Source organism: Haliotis asinina, chromosome 9 (assembly GCF_037392515.1).
Source record: "Haliotis asinina isolate JCU_RB_2024 chromosome 9, JCU_Hal_asi_v2, whole genome shotgun sequence".
Taxonomy (NCBI): Eukaryota; Metazoa; Mollusca; class Gastropoda; order Lepetellida; family Haliotidae; genus Haliotis; species Haliotis asinina.
Window position 1 is genome coordinate 13,564,110 of NC_090288.1, and position 19,803 is coordinate 13,583,912.

At 38.0% G+C, this 19,803-nt stretch overlaps 1 protein-coding gene across 1 annotated transcript in view; it reads right to left on the reverse strand.

Annotated features, from left to right (window-relative positions):
* LOC137295936 (A disintegrin and metalloproteinase with thrombospondin motifs 9-like) overlaps window positions 1–19,803 on the reverse strand; it is a 128,324-nt gene that overhangs the window by 33,828 nt on the left and 74,693 nt on the right. The window contains exons 11-27 of the mRNA XM_067827527.1: window positions 16,725–16,832; window positions 12,533–12,696; window positions 11,083–11,146; window positions 10,597–10,711; window positions 9,847–9,983; window positions 9,332–9,449; window positions 8,656–8,751; window positions 8,067–8,233; window positions 7,366–7,492; window positions 6,754–6,880; window positions 5,695–5,902; window positions 4,996–5,163; window positions 4,267–4,431; window positions 3,421–3,639; window positions 2,876–3,043; window positions 2,123–2,362; window positions 1,553–1,711 (exon numbers count right to left, since the gene is read on the reverse strand). Of these exons, the coding sequence (XP_067683628.1) occupies window positions 1,553–1,711; window positions 2,123–2,362; window positions 2,876–3,043; window positions 3,421–3,639; window positions 4,267–4,431; window positions 4,996–5,163; window positions 5,695–5,902; window positions 6,754–6,880; window positions 7,366–7,492; window positions 8,067–8,233; window positions 8,656–8,751; window positions 9,332–9,449; window positions 9,847–9,983; window positions 10,597–10,711; window positions 11,083–11,146; window positions 12,533–12,696; window positions 16,725–16,832 (2,550 nt within the window). The remainder of the gene's footprint in view (window positions 1–1,552; window positions 1,712–2,122; window positions 2,363–2,875; window positions 3,044–3,420; window positions 3,640–4,266; window positions 4,432–4,995; window positions 5,164–5,694; window positions 5,903–6,753; window positions 6,881–7,365; window positions 7,493–8,066; window positions 8,234–8,655; window positions 8,752–9,331; window positions 9,450–9,846; window positions 9,984–10,596; window positions 10,712–11,082; window positions 11,147–12,532; window positions 12,697–16,724; window positions 16,833–19,803) is intronic.

Here is a 19,803-nt window from a genome sequence, read left to right on the forward strand (position 1 = left end):
ACACTGTTGGAAGATTGCGGAACGGGTAAAGGACATGGAAGGTGGAAACACTGTTGGAAGATTGCGGAACGGGTAAAGGACATGGAAGGTGGAAACACTGTTGGAAGATTGCGGAACGGATAAAGGACATGGAAGGTGGAAACACTGTTGGAAGATTGCGGAACGGGTAAAGGACATGGAAGGTGGAAACACTGTTGGAAGTAGCAGGTTGTCTGTGAAACAGGACTTACAGTAAAAAGTAGGACTGGCTAAATAGAAATCAGAAATATTGCTGATGAGAATCACAATTGATAACTATAGATATAAAAGTTGTGCCATGAAAAATATTGCACATGAACATTGTGATGAAATATACTTTGAATTTAGTCACACTATACACAAAGTTTGGCCTTTATTCATAAGCTCTGTGTATGAAAATGTCACCACCCACCAGTGATGTCAAATGTATTGATTTCTTGTTGTACTGCATTTTTGCTCAAAATAACTTTTCCAGTCTTCATTGCAAATTAATCAATACTTAGTTAACAATTATTAGTCTCTATAGTCCTACTCAATAGCCATCTCAAATGAAAAGTAATGCGATTTTATGCTTAGGGATTGTATTTTCAAAAACTGTGGTCCAAGTATTAAAATGTTCACTTACATAACAAGACCTTTACAAGTGTAAACAGACAGACATTCACTAAATATTCACCAGTCTGTAAATTTAACAAGTCATCAGAAGATGACAAATGCCCTAAATCTGAAATTTGAAAAAAACCAAATGATCTGGCAGTTACTTAAAGTCCACCTTGATGTTTCTAGACTAAGCCCAAATTGTTTCATGGAAATTATGAAAATTATAAATGCCAAAGTCTGCAAATAGAAAAGCATTCCAGAGCTACTGTGTCAACCAGTATGCTGCCAGTTATACTATTTATATCATAAAGTTTACGGACAGTAGAGACAAGATCTGAGAAAACACAGTGAGGGCGATAATCAGCTATTAAGCTATCTAAAGGGAGATAATTCTTCGAAACTTGACATGCAAGATTCCAAGTTCGCCTTAAATCCTGCAACTGCTACTGTTGCTGCTGCTCTCCTCCTGCTACTACGGCTGCCGCTGTCGCTGTCGCTGCTACTACTACTACTGCTGTTGATCTCCTCCTCCTCCTACTACTGCTGTTGATCTCCTCCTGCTGCTGCTGCTGCTACTACTATTACTACTACTACTACTGCTGCTGCTGCTACTACTATTACTACTACTACTACTGCTGCTGCTGCTACTGCTATTACTACTACTACTACTGCTGCTGCTGCTGCTACTACCATTACTACTACTACTACTACTACTGCTGCTGCTGCTGCTACTACCATTACTACTACTACTGCTGCTGCTGCTGCTACTGCTATTACTACTACTACTGCTGCTGCTGCTGCTACTACTACTACTACTACTGCTGCTACTGCTGCTGCTGCTACAACAACATCATACTGGACTTCTTGTCTAGTTTGCTAAGAGAAAGCATTGCAATAATATTAAGCACATCAGAGCAAGGAAGCATATACTGACCTCTGCCCACTGTCCTTGGTTCCAGCTCGGACACGGTCCACTGTTACATATTTTCCTCTCGTCTGGTTTGACTCTCTCATCACAACCATCACTGGGTCCGTTCTCATCCTGACACACCACCAGTCGACCCTGATGACCTTCATTACATGTCGTTGAGCACTGGAATAACCAATATGGTGTTCACTATCCTGATTCATAAAGAAAACAAACAGACTCTGCTTGTTGAAATTCCATGGCAAATATTTTACATCTGGTTTCTTTGTTAACATCTGAATATTATAGATCAACATCTTTGTATTGTTATTAGTATCTCTTTATTATAGATAACATTTTCTATGGCATTGTTGGTGTTTGTGGTACTGTAAGATCAGAGATCACCGTCAGGTTAATCCTAGGCTAAGTATCACATTCAACTTTGATCATACTTTGATCAAGTGTCATCCTATAACATGTTATGTATTCACATACAAACCATGACATTGATCCCACTACACAGATTGCATAGAGGCTAGATGAACTTTATGACACATCTGATCATTTGACTAGTGATGGTGATGATGCATCACATACCGGTCCCCAAGGTCCAACTCTCCAGTGACTGGTCTTCTCCACCGTGTTGCTGGTGATGACTGCAATGTCCAAGTCTTCGATGGAGTGACAGTCGCCCATGTTGCAGTTCTTCTTGGCATCCGGCTTCGAGTCAGCATCACACATGTAGTCTGCCATGTGCTTCTGGTTGGAGGTTTCGTTGTCGAGGACAATGCATGCGACATAACGGGTCTGGGTTCCAGTGCCGCACGTCACAGGACACTGGAGGGGAAGGACAGAACAGCTTGATCATAATGCTCACATCAGTCGATCCCTTAATAACACAACTGAAATACATTACATAGATATGATGACTTATTTTTTCATTTATTTATACAATAGAAAAGAGCAAGTACATTTACATACATTTTGAAACTGCACTATCCCCTTAAATTAAGTTATGGTCTTCAAAAAAGTGATTAAAGCCACTTTCAAAGCAGTATTCTAGCTATATCAGCAGGGGACATCAGGTCTTCAATGTAATGAGTAGATGCGTTAACTGCCTTACAAAGTCACACAAGTGAGTTATGACAGTCTATTTTCACTCCTCTTCTCTCATGAAAAAGGACAACCTTCATGTTCAATATGACCTTCACCTTTTACATGATTTTGAACACCTGGAAGCTCTACCCTACCATTGACTGTCCATTGTTCAGTTTTATAGTTCATTAAACTGAAAATACAATACAAATAAATTAACATGTCTTGATTGTACAGAGGGATGGAGATACTCACAGTGCTCCACTCGCCCTTCCTCCAGATACCACAAGCCTTGTTGTTGCAGTCCTGCTTGCTGGCAGGGCGATGGTGCGGGTTGCACATGGTGTTGTCCATGATGTGGCCACGATTGTTCATGCAGCTCACGTAGCGATGCTGCACCCCTGGACCGCATGTAGTAGAACACTGTAATAAAAAACAACCATGTCTACATGAAAAAGCAAACATATTAAGTCTAAAACAGTCCAAACAAAATATAATCTTGACAGGAATACTTTTGTTTCACATTTATTCATCTTGATTTCCATGGGCCCCAGATCCCAACTTCAATGCAATTTTTGTCTTCTGTTTTGAAAAAAAAATTCTGAAACCAAAAATGCTCTCCGTGCCTGAGTCCCTTGAAAATATGTTGCTAAACATGTTCACCTCCTTGAATACAACAAAAAACATAATTTAAAGAATCTGCTGACAATATTATCCTCCCAAAAACTGGAATATCAAAGTGTCAGCCCCAAAACAGGGGCATATATTTTTTTGTATTTTTTGAATGTTGAGTCACTTACCTCAGTCCAGATACCGAACCTCCAATGTGAGTTGAGAAGATAGGAGGGTGTGGTCGGTGTGGTAGGCGGGGCTAGGGTGGGACAGGGCCCGATATAACACTGGTTCTTATCTCGGGGTCGCTTGCTGGCATCACACACAGGATCCTCCACAATGTTTCCAGAGAAGGTCCGGCAGATGACTGTCCGCATTTTCTCCCCTACACCGCATGTGACCGAACACTGAAATAATAATAATCATCATAATCACAGTGTCCATCTTGTATGAGTGAGTTGATTTTACTTTAAATCAAAAATTGTTCACAGAACCATTGAAACTATAAACATTCCTAAGAATTTCTTATTCAACATAAGCACAAAATCATGCCAACCTCACCAAAATAGAAGATTATGAAAAATTAGCAAAATGATTTGATGTTAAAAATGTTGTCTTGTCTCTCTGTCATGCATTAAAAGGTTACTTTCATCCCTAAACTCAACATCAATATCTTCAAGAGCTGAGAATCAAAAACCTGAAGTGATACAGACCTGGGTTGCATATTTTGAAACCCAAAGTAAGGTATGCCGATAAACCAGGAACTGTCATTAAGGAGAATGGTGGATTCAAACTAATGATCCGGGACATTTAAGGGACATACTCTACACACAGAACTCTGGTACCTTGATGTTTTCATATATGGCAACACAACCAGATAACTTTTGGAACTGACCCCCTACCCCAATTCCCCCAGAAATAAAAATGGAAAAGCTTCTCTTCTGCTACCAATCAGCATTGAAAAACATAAATCCATGATGAATGACATAAAATGTCCTTGATCTGATAGTGATATTAATGCATTTTTGACATACCGGTCCCCAGCCGCCAGCATACCACTCGGGACATGCCTCGAGGATGCACTCCTTCTTGGATTCAGGACGGTTCTTCTTGTCACACAGGAGCTCCTCCACCTGATCCTCGCCACGCCCACACCACACCTCACGGTGCCGCTTGCCACTCCCACAGCTCACAGAACACTGCCAAAACATAACAGACTATCACTGACGAATGCTTCAAAAACATAACAGGCAACCATCGAAGACAACAGCTATACCATCATTGGACACCATTTGGGCATAAGACACCAAATGAAACCAAAGATTTACTGGACCAAATCCTACAAACCGTTTCCTGGAATCAAACAAAGAGTTTGCACACCCTAACCAACCAATGAAGCACAGTAGAAATTCTTTTGCAGTTTCCTGGATACACCCTGTGAGTAGCACATCCAGAAACATTTTGAGGTTTGAAAGGGCATGGTCTGATGTCACAAATTAAGGGGAAATAACTCTACGGGGTGACATACCCTCTGGTGAACTATGACTCAGGGATCGATTTTCTTTCCATTTTATTCTATATGTGTCTGTAGTAAACACAGGATCAAGGCAACCATAATCCAGAAGGAATGTTTACACCTATAATTTAACATTTTCCAGTCCTTATTCAACAGTCTCTAGGAGTCAACTCTTTCAAAACCAACAAATTCCAAGATCCAAAATGACATGATCTACTGCATCTGACAGCCATGAGAGTGCACTCACCCCAGTCCAGGCTCCTGACCTCCACTGAGCACAGGGGACCTCGTTACAGGACTGGATGAGGGGTTCCTTGTGCTTGTCCTCGCAGTGGCGGTTGTCCACCACATGTGCATCCTCATTAACGCACTGTGCTTCTCGCGTCTGATTTCCACCACCACACGTCTTGGTGCACTGGAAAAACACAAGCATCACTGATTATAAAGCTTTCAGAAAGTGATCAAATGCAACATATGTTATATTTGGGAGCACACTTTCTCCTTTAAATTTTAGGGGACAGTGGGGTAGCCTAGCAGTTCAAGCATTCGCTTTTCAAGTTGAAGACCCGATCTCAATTCCCCACATGCGTACAATGTATTAAGCACATTTCAAGTGTCCCCTACAATGATATTGCTAGAATACTGCTAAAAGCAGTGTAAAACCATACTCACTCACTCACTCAGTTAATTTTACTGTTCTGACTGGTTTGAGTCCCATCTGGGACACAAAGTATGTGATTTTGTCTCCCAGTTGTAAGACTGAGGAGCTGAGGTGGCTGGGTGGGTTAGATCTCTGACTTGGTGCGCTAGCTCCTGGATAGGACTCAACCCCACCCATATAAGTTCAAATTGAGACCAAACATAAAGAATTTGTGTGTGGTAAAAATGTTAATACTATTTCAATTAATGGCTGTCCCTTCATCTATATGATTAATAGTTAACTTACCTTGGACCAGTAGGCATAGTTCCACATTGTAGCAGAACATTTCCCCTCACACATGACATTGGAGTGGGGTTTGGCGCCAAGATGGCGGCAGTGGCGATCATCAACTGTGTGGCTGGCCTTGTTGGTCTCCTTCACACAGTGAACAGTTCTCGTCTGGATCCCCTTCCCACAGTGAACCGAGCACTCCGTCTCACGCATCACCTTCCATCTGAAGACATATATCTAACATTGATTAGAACAGAAATCAACAATGAAATTTGTGCAGTAAGAAAATACAAAAGGAGATCATTCTTATTTCCCATCCATTCTGACATTCGAGAGTAAGAAAAGTACCAAGCTTAAAAAAAACAACTAAACTTTTGGGGCAAAGACATTTTGTGAAGTTAAGTCAATTGAAGAAAGTTAATTGTAATGCTGTATACAGAAAAATAATAAACTCCCTGGATTTTCATTGAAATTTGTAAGCCAAACCAATTATATTTCTTGTTTTATGGTATCTGCCAGTCGTATTTTTTCAAGAATAAGGAAAAATAATTAAATCTAATTTTCCCTGCTTAAACAACATAATCCTGATGTTTTTATTGACCAAAAATATTAACTTGCACGAAAAATATTTCAGATTGTCTTTAGTCCCAAACACACTTCATAAATTGCCAGAAGTAAAATACTTGAAGTATTGAAAAGAAATATTACTTTGACTGGTTATTTATAAATATTTATTCCCCTTGTGCCTTTAGGTTTTCTGGGGTAAATCTGCAAAACAAGAAACTTAATTGGACTGGCCTTAGTACATATGTATCCTAATTTAACTGACAGACACTAATGAAATTACTGCATCACAAGAATCAGTAACGTCTTTATCTAAATTTACTCAAGCTTAATCGTAAGGATTACATCACCTATAAGAAGAGTGTGGCATAAAACAAAACTCACTCACTCACCAATATAACGTATGGTCTACAGCTTATAGCCATAAATTTTAAGACGTTCATGACGTCAGGAATTATTGGAAAAGATTCACTGAATACATAGGGCTTGTAAATGCCTGCATGTGCATACCTTAGGTAGCAATCTGTGTTGCATGAGCCACGGAGACGAGGGGGTTTCGCCTTCCCCACGCAGTGCTTGTTGGACACAATCAGGAAGTCATTCTCTCGGATACAGACGATCTTCCGTTTACGGAGACCTTCAGAAAACATAGATACCAGTAATTTAAATTTTAAAAACAAAGTCAGCTTAGGGAAAAGGTTTGCTAATCATCATCACATTGAATGTGCGCAATAGAAAGCTGCAAAGGCATAGACTGCAAAAGAAATAGTGCCAATCAAATCTGAAAAACATTAGTTTGAGCACTTAGTGTTTTAGAAGAATCAGTGGCATGGGTCTTTAAAAGTAGCAACTACATCACAAACAAACATAATCCATCCATCAACAGAGTATAATAAAGACTTTTGAGTAAAAAAAACAGCTTGTATGAAAAATTTCCAAAATCGCTAAACTCACGTACTTTCATTTCATCAAATCCTCAGAAACCAAGTTTTTCACACCAGATTGACTATACCTCTATATCTGTCACAGACATTTCATGTTATTTTCTGAAAAATAAACACCCAAATCTTTCAAAATTGTGAAGAATTGCTGGAGTGGAACAAGTCCTGATTCTGTACTTACCTTGACAGAGGTGAGAACATCGCTTCCACATCCCCATGTTGTCCCAGCGGAACTTGGTGTCCTTTGGTGCCGAGACAGTGTAGGTGTAGCGCACGTCAGGTGGGAGAAGGGACCCCACAGACAGCACCTAGCATGAGTGTACAGAGTATATTATTGAACAGAAACACAGTGTCATGGTCCCTAGCGAAACTTATTGAATTGTTGTTGCGCAACAGGGGAGGTAACTCTGGTTTGATTGAATTCAGATACTAAAGATCAAGGAACATCACAACTGGACATATCACAGTTATATGTCACAAGTATCACAGAGATCAGGGCTGTATCATGGTAGACTGTTTAAAGTTTGAACCAGAAACAATCAGTAGGGCAAGCCAGCCAGAAATATGTTTTTAATGCTCATAAACCATTGCTTTAAAATACGAGAAACTGTAGTCAAAACAAAAATGAATCCGATTTAGAACTTCAAGAAAGTAAATACGAAAAATAAAAATATGTGCAGCTCTGTTGACCAAAAAGCAAAACTGAAGCTTATTTGAAGGGCTATGGTAGTCTTCTGGAGAAGATGTCACACATAAGACTCAGGTTTGATGTATATAGATCAGTACAATGTCAGCAAACGCATTTTAGACACCATTGCCATAATGTTTCTGTCATACAAGCTGCACAAGATATCATTCACTCTCTCACTATGGCACAATTACCTCAACAGAGATATCCTCTCCGATCATGCGAGTGGAGTTGATTCTCTCAACTGGGACATTGGCGCCGCTGTATTCCAGGTAGCCATTTTGTACTTTAATGCTCCACTTCTGTGTGCGGACAATATGGTCACCATTCAGGATGTATTCGCCTTTGCTGTTTCTCAGGGCTGCAAACAAATAATACAAAATAATCATTTTGACTATGAAATGTAGATCATTATTTCCCAAAGTATTTTCCAAAGCTGATATTTTGTCTCCAAGCCAACAGAAAAAGGAAACTTCTCAATTTCAAATATAAACATCTGTTCCTAAATATTGATACTTTGACTCTGTTCCTTGAGTTGCTACTCATATAGAATTAACTGTAATTTCTGATTAATACCAAATGTTGCTGGTGACATTGTATCAAGTGATCAACTAATCCATTTCGCAGTCCAAGAACTGTATTTGTTTCCCTCCAGGACTCTCTGTAATCCAGAATCCCAAGAAGCCAGTCCAAACTTTCTACAGGTAATTTCCTATCTCTCTGGGACTCCTTTTGAAGGTATGTATTTTCAGAGATAAAGCGTCAGACCACTGATGAACTCACAGAGGTAGTTCCAGTCATTACTTGTGTTCTGGTAGCCATGTTGCAGGATCTCTATGTTGGTTGCACCACTCGGCACTGTGATCACCTTGTTGTATCCTACAATAAAACCATCATGACGTCATGCAATTTCTCCATTATGGAAAAACACTGACTGAGATTATTGCTGGTTTCAGATAATCATCAGGTACTTTGAAATCTTGATTGTGATCATCACAGTTATCAGATATTCATTAGATGCATTCATATACAGTCATATCGTCAGTGACAACTGGCATGTGAGCTACAAGAGTTACCTCCCTTACACCATGTACCATATCTGTACATTTGTAACTGTATGATGCGTTTGACAGACAATGACAGACATATCACAGGTTGGTCAGCTTGTAAACATGGCCCAGCATAGTGTTACAACTGCCATGAGAAGTAACTGGTCAAGGGTTTTTTTTTTTTGTTTCATTCTAGAATTGAATTGTCACAACTGGTTTCTAAGCATAATTCTTATTGCTAACTATGATTAATAAACGTGTATTGTGCCAATATGGTATTTAGTTAGTGGGACAGTGACAACAGACACCACCTTCACTAAAACTCTGTATTTTATCAGAAAAATATCTTCAAGGTCATGACAGTGGGGAAGTTACTTGGTGTATGTCAAGTTCAATGAAGTTCCTCCTACCATATTTGGCATTATTAAAACGGCCCCTTTCAGATCTGCAGGAAGAATTGTCGCCACCACAGACGCCACATCTATCTCGCTTCATGTTGGAACCAAGACGATTATCACAGCCAGCTCTCTGAAACATCAGAAATATTCTGTCAACACTGAGACATGTGTAGTAGCAAACTACAGTAGAGTTATTTCCCTTGAGTAAAAGGGCCCCTGGGTTTTACCATGTGATAACCAACAAAACTCTCTGAAACAGAAGAAATATCCTGTGTGAACAGACATAGGTACTAGTAAATATCGGTAGAGTTAGTTCACTTGAGTAAAGGCACTCACAGGTTTTACAGTGTGACAACCAACAAACTTCTCAGAAAGTGAAAAATTTTCTTCTTCAAGCCTGACATGAAAGGAGTGGCTAATTCTAGAGGAGTTATTTCCCTTGAGTAAAGGCTCGCTTGGGTTTTACAATGTTTAACCAAAATCACAATACAACATAATACAATACCGGGTGAGCAGGTCTAACTCACCCTGCACTTTCCATTAACACAGATATCGTCTGTGTCAGGCCGACACTTGGTGCCATCGATCACTGTGTCGGCCAACTGGTAGAATGAGGATGTGGACTCAGCTTGGCAGTACAGCTTACAGGCATCTTTCATCTGGACTGAAATAATTGTTGGAGTGTTACAAACAAAGAGACTAGGGAATTGTTCTTACAGTTAGGACAAATACCTGTGAATGGATGTCAGATAGATGTTCAAAATAGTTTGCAATGATGAGATTGAGAGGTTTATGGTTGTTCTTTAATATGTGCATGTCATTAGAGCTTCCTGAGAGATACTTTTGGCTCTCTTAACCAACACTCAACATTGTGCAGTATTGTGCAGATACCCCAACAAGTCGTCCAACCTGAAAACATATACAGCCAACCAAATACGCCTGGAAACCACATCAACATCACATATACAGAATCTCCTCAAACTCCCCTCAGCTCTATATACTCTCCTGACGGACTCTCACCTGAGCCTCTCCCATAACTGCTCTCTCTCCAAATTAAAAGGTTTCACCCATATGTATAGATCACTTTTTCTAAAATCACCCTAGGGACGGGAGAGAACTGTACAGCACTGAAGTTCACCTTAACAAGTAGTCATCCATTTAAAATGTCAACATAGAGAGTCACATAGAAATCAAGGTACATTGTTTCTATCTGCACCGATTTTCAAAACCCTGAAAGACTAAAACATACAGTAAATATGATAAATAATCTGTCTTACCTCCCGTATATTTAGGCACCCATTTAACATTCAAAGGTAGGCCATCGATGTGATATCTGTTGCTGAAATTGGCGCACTGTTCCTCTCTGAAGTCAAGCTTACTGGGTGGACATATCTGAAAGTGAAGAATCAAGTATCTTTACTGAAGTATCTTTACTGAAGCATGCAGTTATCCAGTGGCAGCAAAGATAACATATAATGCCTTTGCGTGGTGTTTAAAAAGTCTAGAAGTACAATTATGATAAACTTTATGGATAACAACTTCTTAGCTTGATGACGGTACAAGAATTTGTACTGAAACATCGCACTCACAAAATATAAGATGTATGCATAATGTTATCAGTGTTGCACAGCGTATTGCTAGGTGCCCAGTTTCCTCACATAATTTACAATATAATTACATTTAAGTATATATAATAAAATTCAGAATAGCATTGTTCTAAGATATGTAATCAGATTCAATGATCCAAAAGTGAAAATACTAACTTTGGTATTGCACGAACGGTACTTGATCCTTTTTCCTAGACAATACTTGCCGCCATTGTCAGGTCTGAAACATAAAAAGGTCAGCTTGACCTAGGTCCAAGACACGTTCTGGTAAAACCACTTGTACCCATATATCTGATATTTTCATGCAGCCCCAGTCTGATTCAATAATTTGATCAAATGATACGATCTGTCTGAATTTTAGCACCAGAGTGTTAATGGCTTCTTCAGGCGATTTCAAGCTGTGTGTCTCTTCTCATGTTGAGAGTTGTGCCGACATAGTTTTCCTCACTGCCAAATCTGATTGTATGGGTGAGCAGCCTCTAGAATGACTCTACTCTTGAAAACATATGACCAGGATGCACAGAGAGCTTGAAGCTTATTTTATTGGAGGGGGAAAATTGTGTCAGTGATTTTATTGATTACATATGTGCATTGCGTTAGCTTTCTTTGATGGAGCATGTTATATGAAACTTAATGTCCATAAATGTCATCCTGATCAACTCAATACATTTTGTGATGAGAGCTGCATGTGTCATGAGTCCACTGTAATGCAGGAGTTATGTAATTGCAACAGTGACTTACTGGGATTTGTAAGTCATAAATGAACTGTTACAAAATGTTGAAGATTGCCACACTGTAACAGTGATGTACAGGGGTTAATGTTACAGTGATTTACAAGGGGTGAACGTTACAGTGACTTTCAATGGTTAATGTTACAGCAACTTACAGGGGTTTTTACAGTGACTTACAGGAGGTTGTAACAATGACCTATAGGAGGTTGTTACAGTGACTTACAGGAGGTTGTAACAATGACCTATAGGGGGTTGTTACAGTGACTTACAGGAGGTTGTAACAATGACCTATAGGGGGTTGTTACAGTGACTTACAGGAGGTTGTAACAATGACCTATAGGGGGTTTGTTACAGTGATTTACAGGGGGTGGTGTTACAGTGGCTTACAGAGGTTTATGATACAATGACTTAAAGGTGATTGCTAGAGTGACTTACTAGGGTTATTGTTTCAGTGACTTCCAGGGGGGTGTTATAGACTTACAAGAGTTGTTACAGTGACTTACAGAAGGTTGTAACAATGACCTATAGGGGGTTGTTACAGTGACTTACAGGAGGTTGTAATAATGACCTATAGGGGATTGTTACAGTGACTTAAAGGAGTTTGTTACAGTGATTTACAGGGGTTTGTTACAGTGACTTAAAGGAGTTTGTTACAGTGATTTACAGGGGTTTGTTACAGTGATTTACAGAAGGTTGCTACAGTGACTACCAGAAGGGTGTTACAGTGACTTAGAGGGGTTTGTTACAGTGACTTACATGAAGTTGTTATAGTGACAGACTTACAAGAAGTGGTTACAGTGACTTACAGGAGGTTGTTATGGTGACTTACAAGGGTTTGCTACTGTGACTTACAGGGGTTTGTTACAGTAACTTACAGGGGGTTGTTACATTGTCGAATGCTGGTCTTGATGCCTCCGCCACACGTGCGTGAACAAGGGCCATAATCCTGCCACTTCCCCCAGCCTCCATTGCGTGCCTTGAGAGGGATCCGCAGAACACACTCCCCACTACGGCACCAACAGCCCTGTGTCCGACATAACTGCAACAGACATGACACAATGAAGACTTCGTGCCTCACATCTCAATTCAAACAAGCTGTAAATCTGGATGAGAGATTTAGGAGGGAAGACATATTACCATACATGAGCCTTATCTTGATTACCTACAAAAACCTCCATCATGTTTGCCATGTATCTGCTAAATATTGTTTAACCTGCGTGGCACACACTTTCTGTACAGTTAGGAAACATTTGGCAAAACTCAAATTATTTCATTCCCATAAAGTCTTTAGGTCTATTTTAATTCCAACACAGATAACCATACTTCTAAAACATAAACCTTCACAAATAACAATTGAAGAAAGAATATCATAACACAAATATCAATTTTGCTGCATGGGGAGACGCCAATCTCAGTATGTAGTTCTTTGTGCCTTGTGAAGCGTAAATTATTATATCCTATCAGCTTGATATGCATTACAAATTTGCACTTGTAGGTAAAAAAGTGATGAAAGACATGAATCAACCTTTCTTTAATTTGTCCACGCTTAGCACCTGTGAATTTTGCCTAGTGTAATGTTTTTCCTTTTTTTAGCTGAAATTACCTGAGACGATGTCACAAGGTATGTGCCTGTCTCAATCATACTGCTGTTTTTAGGCAATGTGATGGTTTGAAATTCTTAGCCATGGCTTATGACTACAAACAGCTGAGATGACATAAAAGCTATATTTGTTTTTGTGACACAAATGTGAGGCTTGTGAGGCTGTGTTATGCATTATGGCTGCTGCAGATACATGATGTTTCCAGACAGCCAGTATAGCAAGCTTGGGACGCATCATCACCATGACAACCTGACAAGTGGTTCTTATCGATAGCCTGACAGCAGTTTCATCCTCCACAGCTTCATAACAGTTTCTTCTCTATAGCCTGACAACAGCTTCTCCCTTGATATACTAACAACAGGTTCTATGGTCATAGCCTGATAACAGGATCTTCACTATAGCCTGATAACAGGATCTTCACTATTGCCTGACAACAGGATCTTCAGTATAGCCTGACAACAGCTAGGTAATCCCTCCATAGTTTGAAAACAGGATCTTCACTATAGCCTGATAAGAGGATCTTCACTATTGCCTGACAACAGGATATTCACTATAGCCTGACAACAGGATCTTCACTATAGCCTGACAACAGGATCTTCACTATTGCCTGACAATAGGTCCTGACAAATGAAAACTGTCTGTCAGTTCTGTCTCACCACAAATTCATTCCTGCCACAATGATTATTTTAAGAAAATGAGAAAACAGTGTACAGTGTAACTACTTGCACACACTGTATTTTTATGTAACATTTCTGCAACAGATATTTTGAAACAGTGCAGCAAATGTTTTAATAAATATCTGTCAAAAATAACCAAGCCTCAAGAAATTTTCCTTTGAAGGAATAAACAAAATACATCAATAATATTTCAGAATTCCAAGAATTCTCAGAGTAGGAAAAACAATTTCCCTGAAAACTGAATACAACTACAAATGTCTTCAAAAATGTTGTCTGAAAAGGTCATCCAATCTTTTGCTAAAATGTGTCACATTCTGCCCAGTTGAATACACATTTGTAAGTTTTACAGAATCATTGAATTTCCATCTTACAGCTGGACAGATAAATCCAATAAACACAATTTTGAAAGAAAACCCCCAAAACTAAAAATTAAATCAAATTCAAGATCCAAAAAATTCATATAGAAAATCTTGAACACAGTGCAATAGCAGCTAAAACAGCATAACTGATTTATTGCAGCAAGGGTCAAAATCCTCCATCTGTCATACTGGAACATTGTTGCATTGCGACGAGCTCCTCTGTTGTTTCAGCAACCTGGGATGAGGCAGACAATACATAGCTATCTATTCATAGATGCAAGCATCAGAGATGCTGTCACTGATTAAGCTTATAGATGTGGCATGAACACGAAGCCCCCCAACATCAAAGCATCGACTGTCCTATTGCATTGGTCTCACTCAACGAGTATATTATGTCAGTGCATACCTCTTGAAAATTACTTGTCAAACACAATAAATAAACCACTTTACATGAAGATAACGCATAGAAACGAATTGCATGACTGCCAGTGTTATCGTCTGTACACAACACAAATTAACCTATCTCGCTTCATCAAAGGGAACATGTCGACAATGGAAATGAGTATATTCTCCTTAAATGTAATGGATGACAGAAATACATTTTCATGATTGCTAACTTTATGATAATACACAATCTAGCCTTCACCTAGATCACACATTTACATTTTCTAACCCCCTGAAAAATAGTTTGACAAAAATGTAGCCCCTGGATAAGCCCCTTCTACACACTGCCTTGTATTTGTCCTCAAAATTCAGATTATCTACAGTAATATATGGTAAATATGATCTGGTGGTCTGGACATTAAACTTTTTCTAAAACAGCATTTAAAAAATCTGGAAAAACTAAGTCATGAGATGTTTAATTCATACTTTGATCTGGAAAAACAAATTCATGAGTTGTCAAATTCATACTTTGCTTATACAAACAGACAAATTACTTCACATTATAAAAGTTCTGAATAAAAGACTAAATAATGATACATAAATTTGAAAGTAATTTTATGTCTGGACAAAATCAGTAGAGAAATAGCTTCACATGTTAACAATATTTATTAAATGCCTGAATTAGAGTAACTTTAAAAATATTGTGAGATTTTAATAAAACATTACCCTCTAAAAGAATACCAGTAGTAAGATGTTGTAAGAGATAGTATTTTTAAAAATTCTATATTATAGGCAATGCTGAAACATTGAAAATTTGTTTTCTGTCCATAATTCTATACTGTATAGTCTCATGATGATGATGATGATGATGATGACGGTGATGATGATTGTGATAATGATGATGATTTGCTATTGGCAGAGACCTATTTACACTCCCTCCACTGGAGACACATTAGTTTTCATTCGTTGTGAGACCTTCGCCATTCATGATCCTTTCACCAAAATATAGCTGGAATATTGCTGACAGAGGCATTAAACAACAAACACCAACCTCTTATTTCATGCATCATTAAATCAACCATCAACAAGAGAATACCTGCTTGTACTTCTTTCCGATAACATCACACTGGCACTTTTTTCTACAGTACAAAACTTCCACAACCTTCCACATGCTTCCCTTGATGGTGTTATTTTAGGTCTGTCTGCCTCCATTCACCTCACAAAACTTGTGCATATAAAGTGAAAACAGTTTTAATCCATCAGGTCTCAGTGTTTCCATTGGTCACATAAATATCTGAGAACATCCATTCCACGTCACATGATTGACCTTTCCTGAACTTTGGCTGACCAATGAAATGAATTTTGATGTTAGCCAATCAGAAAGCAGTTTTTTCAACCTTTACAGCACTAAGTCCAAAACAGAAACATCAATTCCATACGGTTTTAAAAATATTTTTAAAAAACTTCTCAATTCAAAATTTAAAAATTGAAAGAATATCTGTAACATCTACCATCTATCAGTTAGCCAATCTGTATGTTCTTTTATTCTAACTTAATGAGATCTAGCTTAAGCTCCTGCATACAGAATTCAGGTTCAGCAACCCATGCTTGTCTTAAGAGGCGACTAATGTGACCGGGTGGTAAGACTCTCTGACTTGGTTGACACATGTAATTGTATCCGTATTGCATAGATCAGTTCTCAAGCTGTTGATCACTGGATTGTCTCATCCAGCCTCATTATTATTTACAGACTGCCTCACTTTCCTACTCCTGCATATGGTAATGTAACTCACCTGTCTAAACACGCTTCCAAAATCCAAGTTTTAAACATATGAGAACTTGCTTATATAACTAAAAACATTTGCCATGAAAACCACTTTAAAAATGCTTTATGTAAAAAATGCTTATGGAATGTGTAAAATTACCAAAATACAAGTTCAAAAGACTTAATTCCAGAGAAGCTGAAATCATGAGATCTAGAGACAACAGCTGATGCAATCTTATATTATACAGGTGAGCTAAAAGTGTATCTTGTTTCACACTGACCTTGTTGCGACTCACATCCTTGCACTCAGTGCCATCAGCCCATGGCATGTGTTGGGTACGACAACCTGATGAAGTCTTGTTGGTGCACCATAGTCTCTCACAGGTTTGCTGAGAAAAAGAGAATACTTTGAGAAAAAAATATTTATTTCACCAGATAAGAATTACTACAAAATGTTTAACACGTATTATTTCCATTAACAGCTAGTATGCAAAGAAAGAAAATATTTAGAGAAGACATTATTTATTTGACCTGATAAAAAATATTACAAATGTTTAACACATATCAATTCCATTAAGAGCCAGCATGCAAAGAAGGAAAATACATAGAGAAAAAAATATTTATTTGTAAACTACAAAAAGATTACTACAAAATATGTTCAACACATATTTTCTCCATCAACAGCCAGTGAGATTTTCAAGTGACGTCAATTTATTCAAGAAATATTTTGATAACTAAAGCTCATTATCAAAAACCGCAGAGTCATCAATTTTCCAAATAAGCCATATTTCTGTCCGAATGACAGTGTGTAAATATTTAATCAGCTTTTGTAGGCATGACAACATTTTCTTTTAATGTGCTATCAATGATCCTTCACAGCTGTTTATCTCCTAGCAATGTGGGAAGTGGCCTTGAAACAGCTACTTGCCAAGGTCAAATAATGAAATAATGTATTTTGATAGCTTTGGAATCGACAGTATCAGCATGAAGTCCTCTCTGATGACAGCTAACAAAGGAATTATTTGCTTTCTTACACTTCAAAACCTTGTAACATTTGCTTTAGTCAGCTGTTTTGAAAAGAAGATGTTTTTTCCTACTCTGAAGACCTTATGCCATGTATGCCTGTCAGCCTTCAACTCTCACTGACAATTTCCCACTCTTTCATCTTTGCTGCTTCTCAGTGCCTGATACTGGTAGAGCAAGTGTCTTGACGAAGGACAACTATCATGGGTGAACTGACTTGTTCCTGATTTAAGGAATTTGGTTTAACTTGCACTCAGTACATATTGGTGAAAAAAGCCTTGTTACACAATGCTAAACCTGGTAGCATATTGCTTCAATAAACTTATCAAGGTCAAAAATATGATCATTAAACTAGTCTAAGTAGACAGCCTCAGATCTGATGACTGCGTGAAGATTTGAAATTTTGCTGTAAATTTACATAAATTATAACATATTGCTGTAGATTTACATAAACCAACTCACATATTGCTGTAAATGTACATAAATTAACCCATATTGCTGTAAATTTATATAAACTCACATTGCTGTACATTTACATAAATTATAACATAAATGTACATAAATTAAAACATATTGCTGTAAATTTACATAAATTAAAACATATTGCTGTAAATTTACATAAATTATGACATATTACTGTAAATTAAATACAGTATACCACATACATGCATTACTGTAAATTTTCATAAATTAACTCAGAAATTAGAAAGTACTTTTTCTCATACAAGGTGACAAATTCCCAAAGTGTCTTCCAAACTCGCAAAGGATCAACTTTATGAGTCAACAATCAACTTTCATAGACCCTGCTAACTCATTTTGCTTGCGGGGAGTTATTCGGTTAATGAGAGATTAAACACATACTTGAAGATCATGAAGTATGGGTGAGTTATTCTCTGGTTAAGCTTTCTACATCCTCCCTCATAGCAGCAGTGTTGTAAATATATGTCATGGGTTCAAACTAATAAACACACCAACACAAAAATAAAATAACAATCTTTTGACATAATGAAAACATTGGTAGAAAGATCAACACCTTTAACCTAATTCAGCATTGTGATGCAATAAAAAATATCTCTAATGTTAAATCTGTGAAAACATTTTTTAATATAATCTACAAGGATCTGTTATATCTACAACAAATTTGATTTTTTAATCTACTATCCTTGTCGATAACATAACCACTTCAGACAATCCTAATTCATGAACAAATACCATGGCATTTTGTCACAGTGTGGGGTAAGGTTGATTTCATCCCAACAAAATATTTTGACAGCTTGACTAGAAATTAGCATCCTTTGGTGAAACCTTCATTGGCTGATTGAAAGAAGTGACCCTGATTATCAGCATACTTTGACATATCTACAATCCTAGTAAATGTTTGATATTTTCAATCTCAGAAATTATCAAGCACCGAAAAGCAATCTGTTTGGTTTTGTCATATCAGCGTGTGTGATACCCTTACTGCTGGACTGCCATTGCTGCGAGCCTAACATCAATGGCCGCTGATATCTGGGCACTGAGTGATAGAATCTGGCCTATGATTCTGCCTGGTGGGTGGGAGTTCTTCACAAGCCTACAGAAGCAGTACACCACACTTTCTTGTCAAAGATGTTTGTTACAAGATAAATCAAAGATAACAATTACCCACTGGCATCTCCAGAGCCAGAAGGCATCAGTGGTTTCTTGTACCAGAGTTCATTAGAGGAAGCCCTTGTGTAGCCAAACTGACCATGTTGTGGTCTCAGAGGAATTAACTCCAGAATCAACAATGTATCTTCAGTGGCCTTGGGATAAATTTGTTCAACATTCCCTCAGTCAATATTTTATAACCTAAGCTATTTATAACCATTACAACAGTTGTATATTCTTGTACTAAAATGTGTTCTTTGCAGAGAGTTGAAATGGAACACTTTTTGTAACCAGGTTTTCATAATGTTTTTCAATTTCAGAACAAAGTCACTCCTCAAGGAAAGATGTATATATTAGATATATTGCTGATTCTTATACATTACACTACATATATGCAAAATGTGTATATTGTCAATCATACACAGTACATTGTTTTTATCTTTTGCATACATTTTACATTTGTTTACTATTTTTAGGGAGCGCTTTAACACTGATGAACTTTTCAGACAGAAGTGTTTATGAAGTGGGTTTATTTAAAACTGCCTTTGTTCACCCAGCAGAAAATGGGTACCCGATGGGATAAGTCTTGTTTAGGGCCTAAGAGGCAGCATGAGTTATCCATGGTAATGAGTTACTGTCCTTCGACTATCAGCGTTATGAGCATTCACCTAGTGATTGGGGTTCAGTGAATAATTCTAAATGCACTTA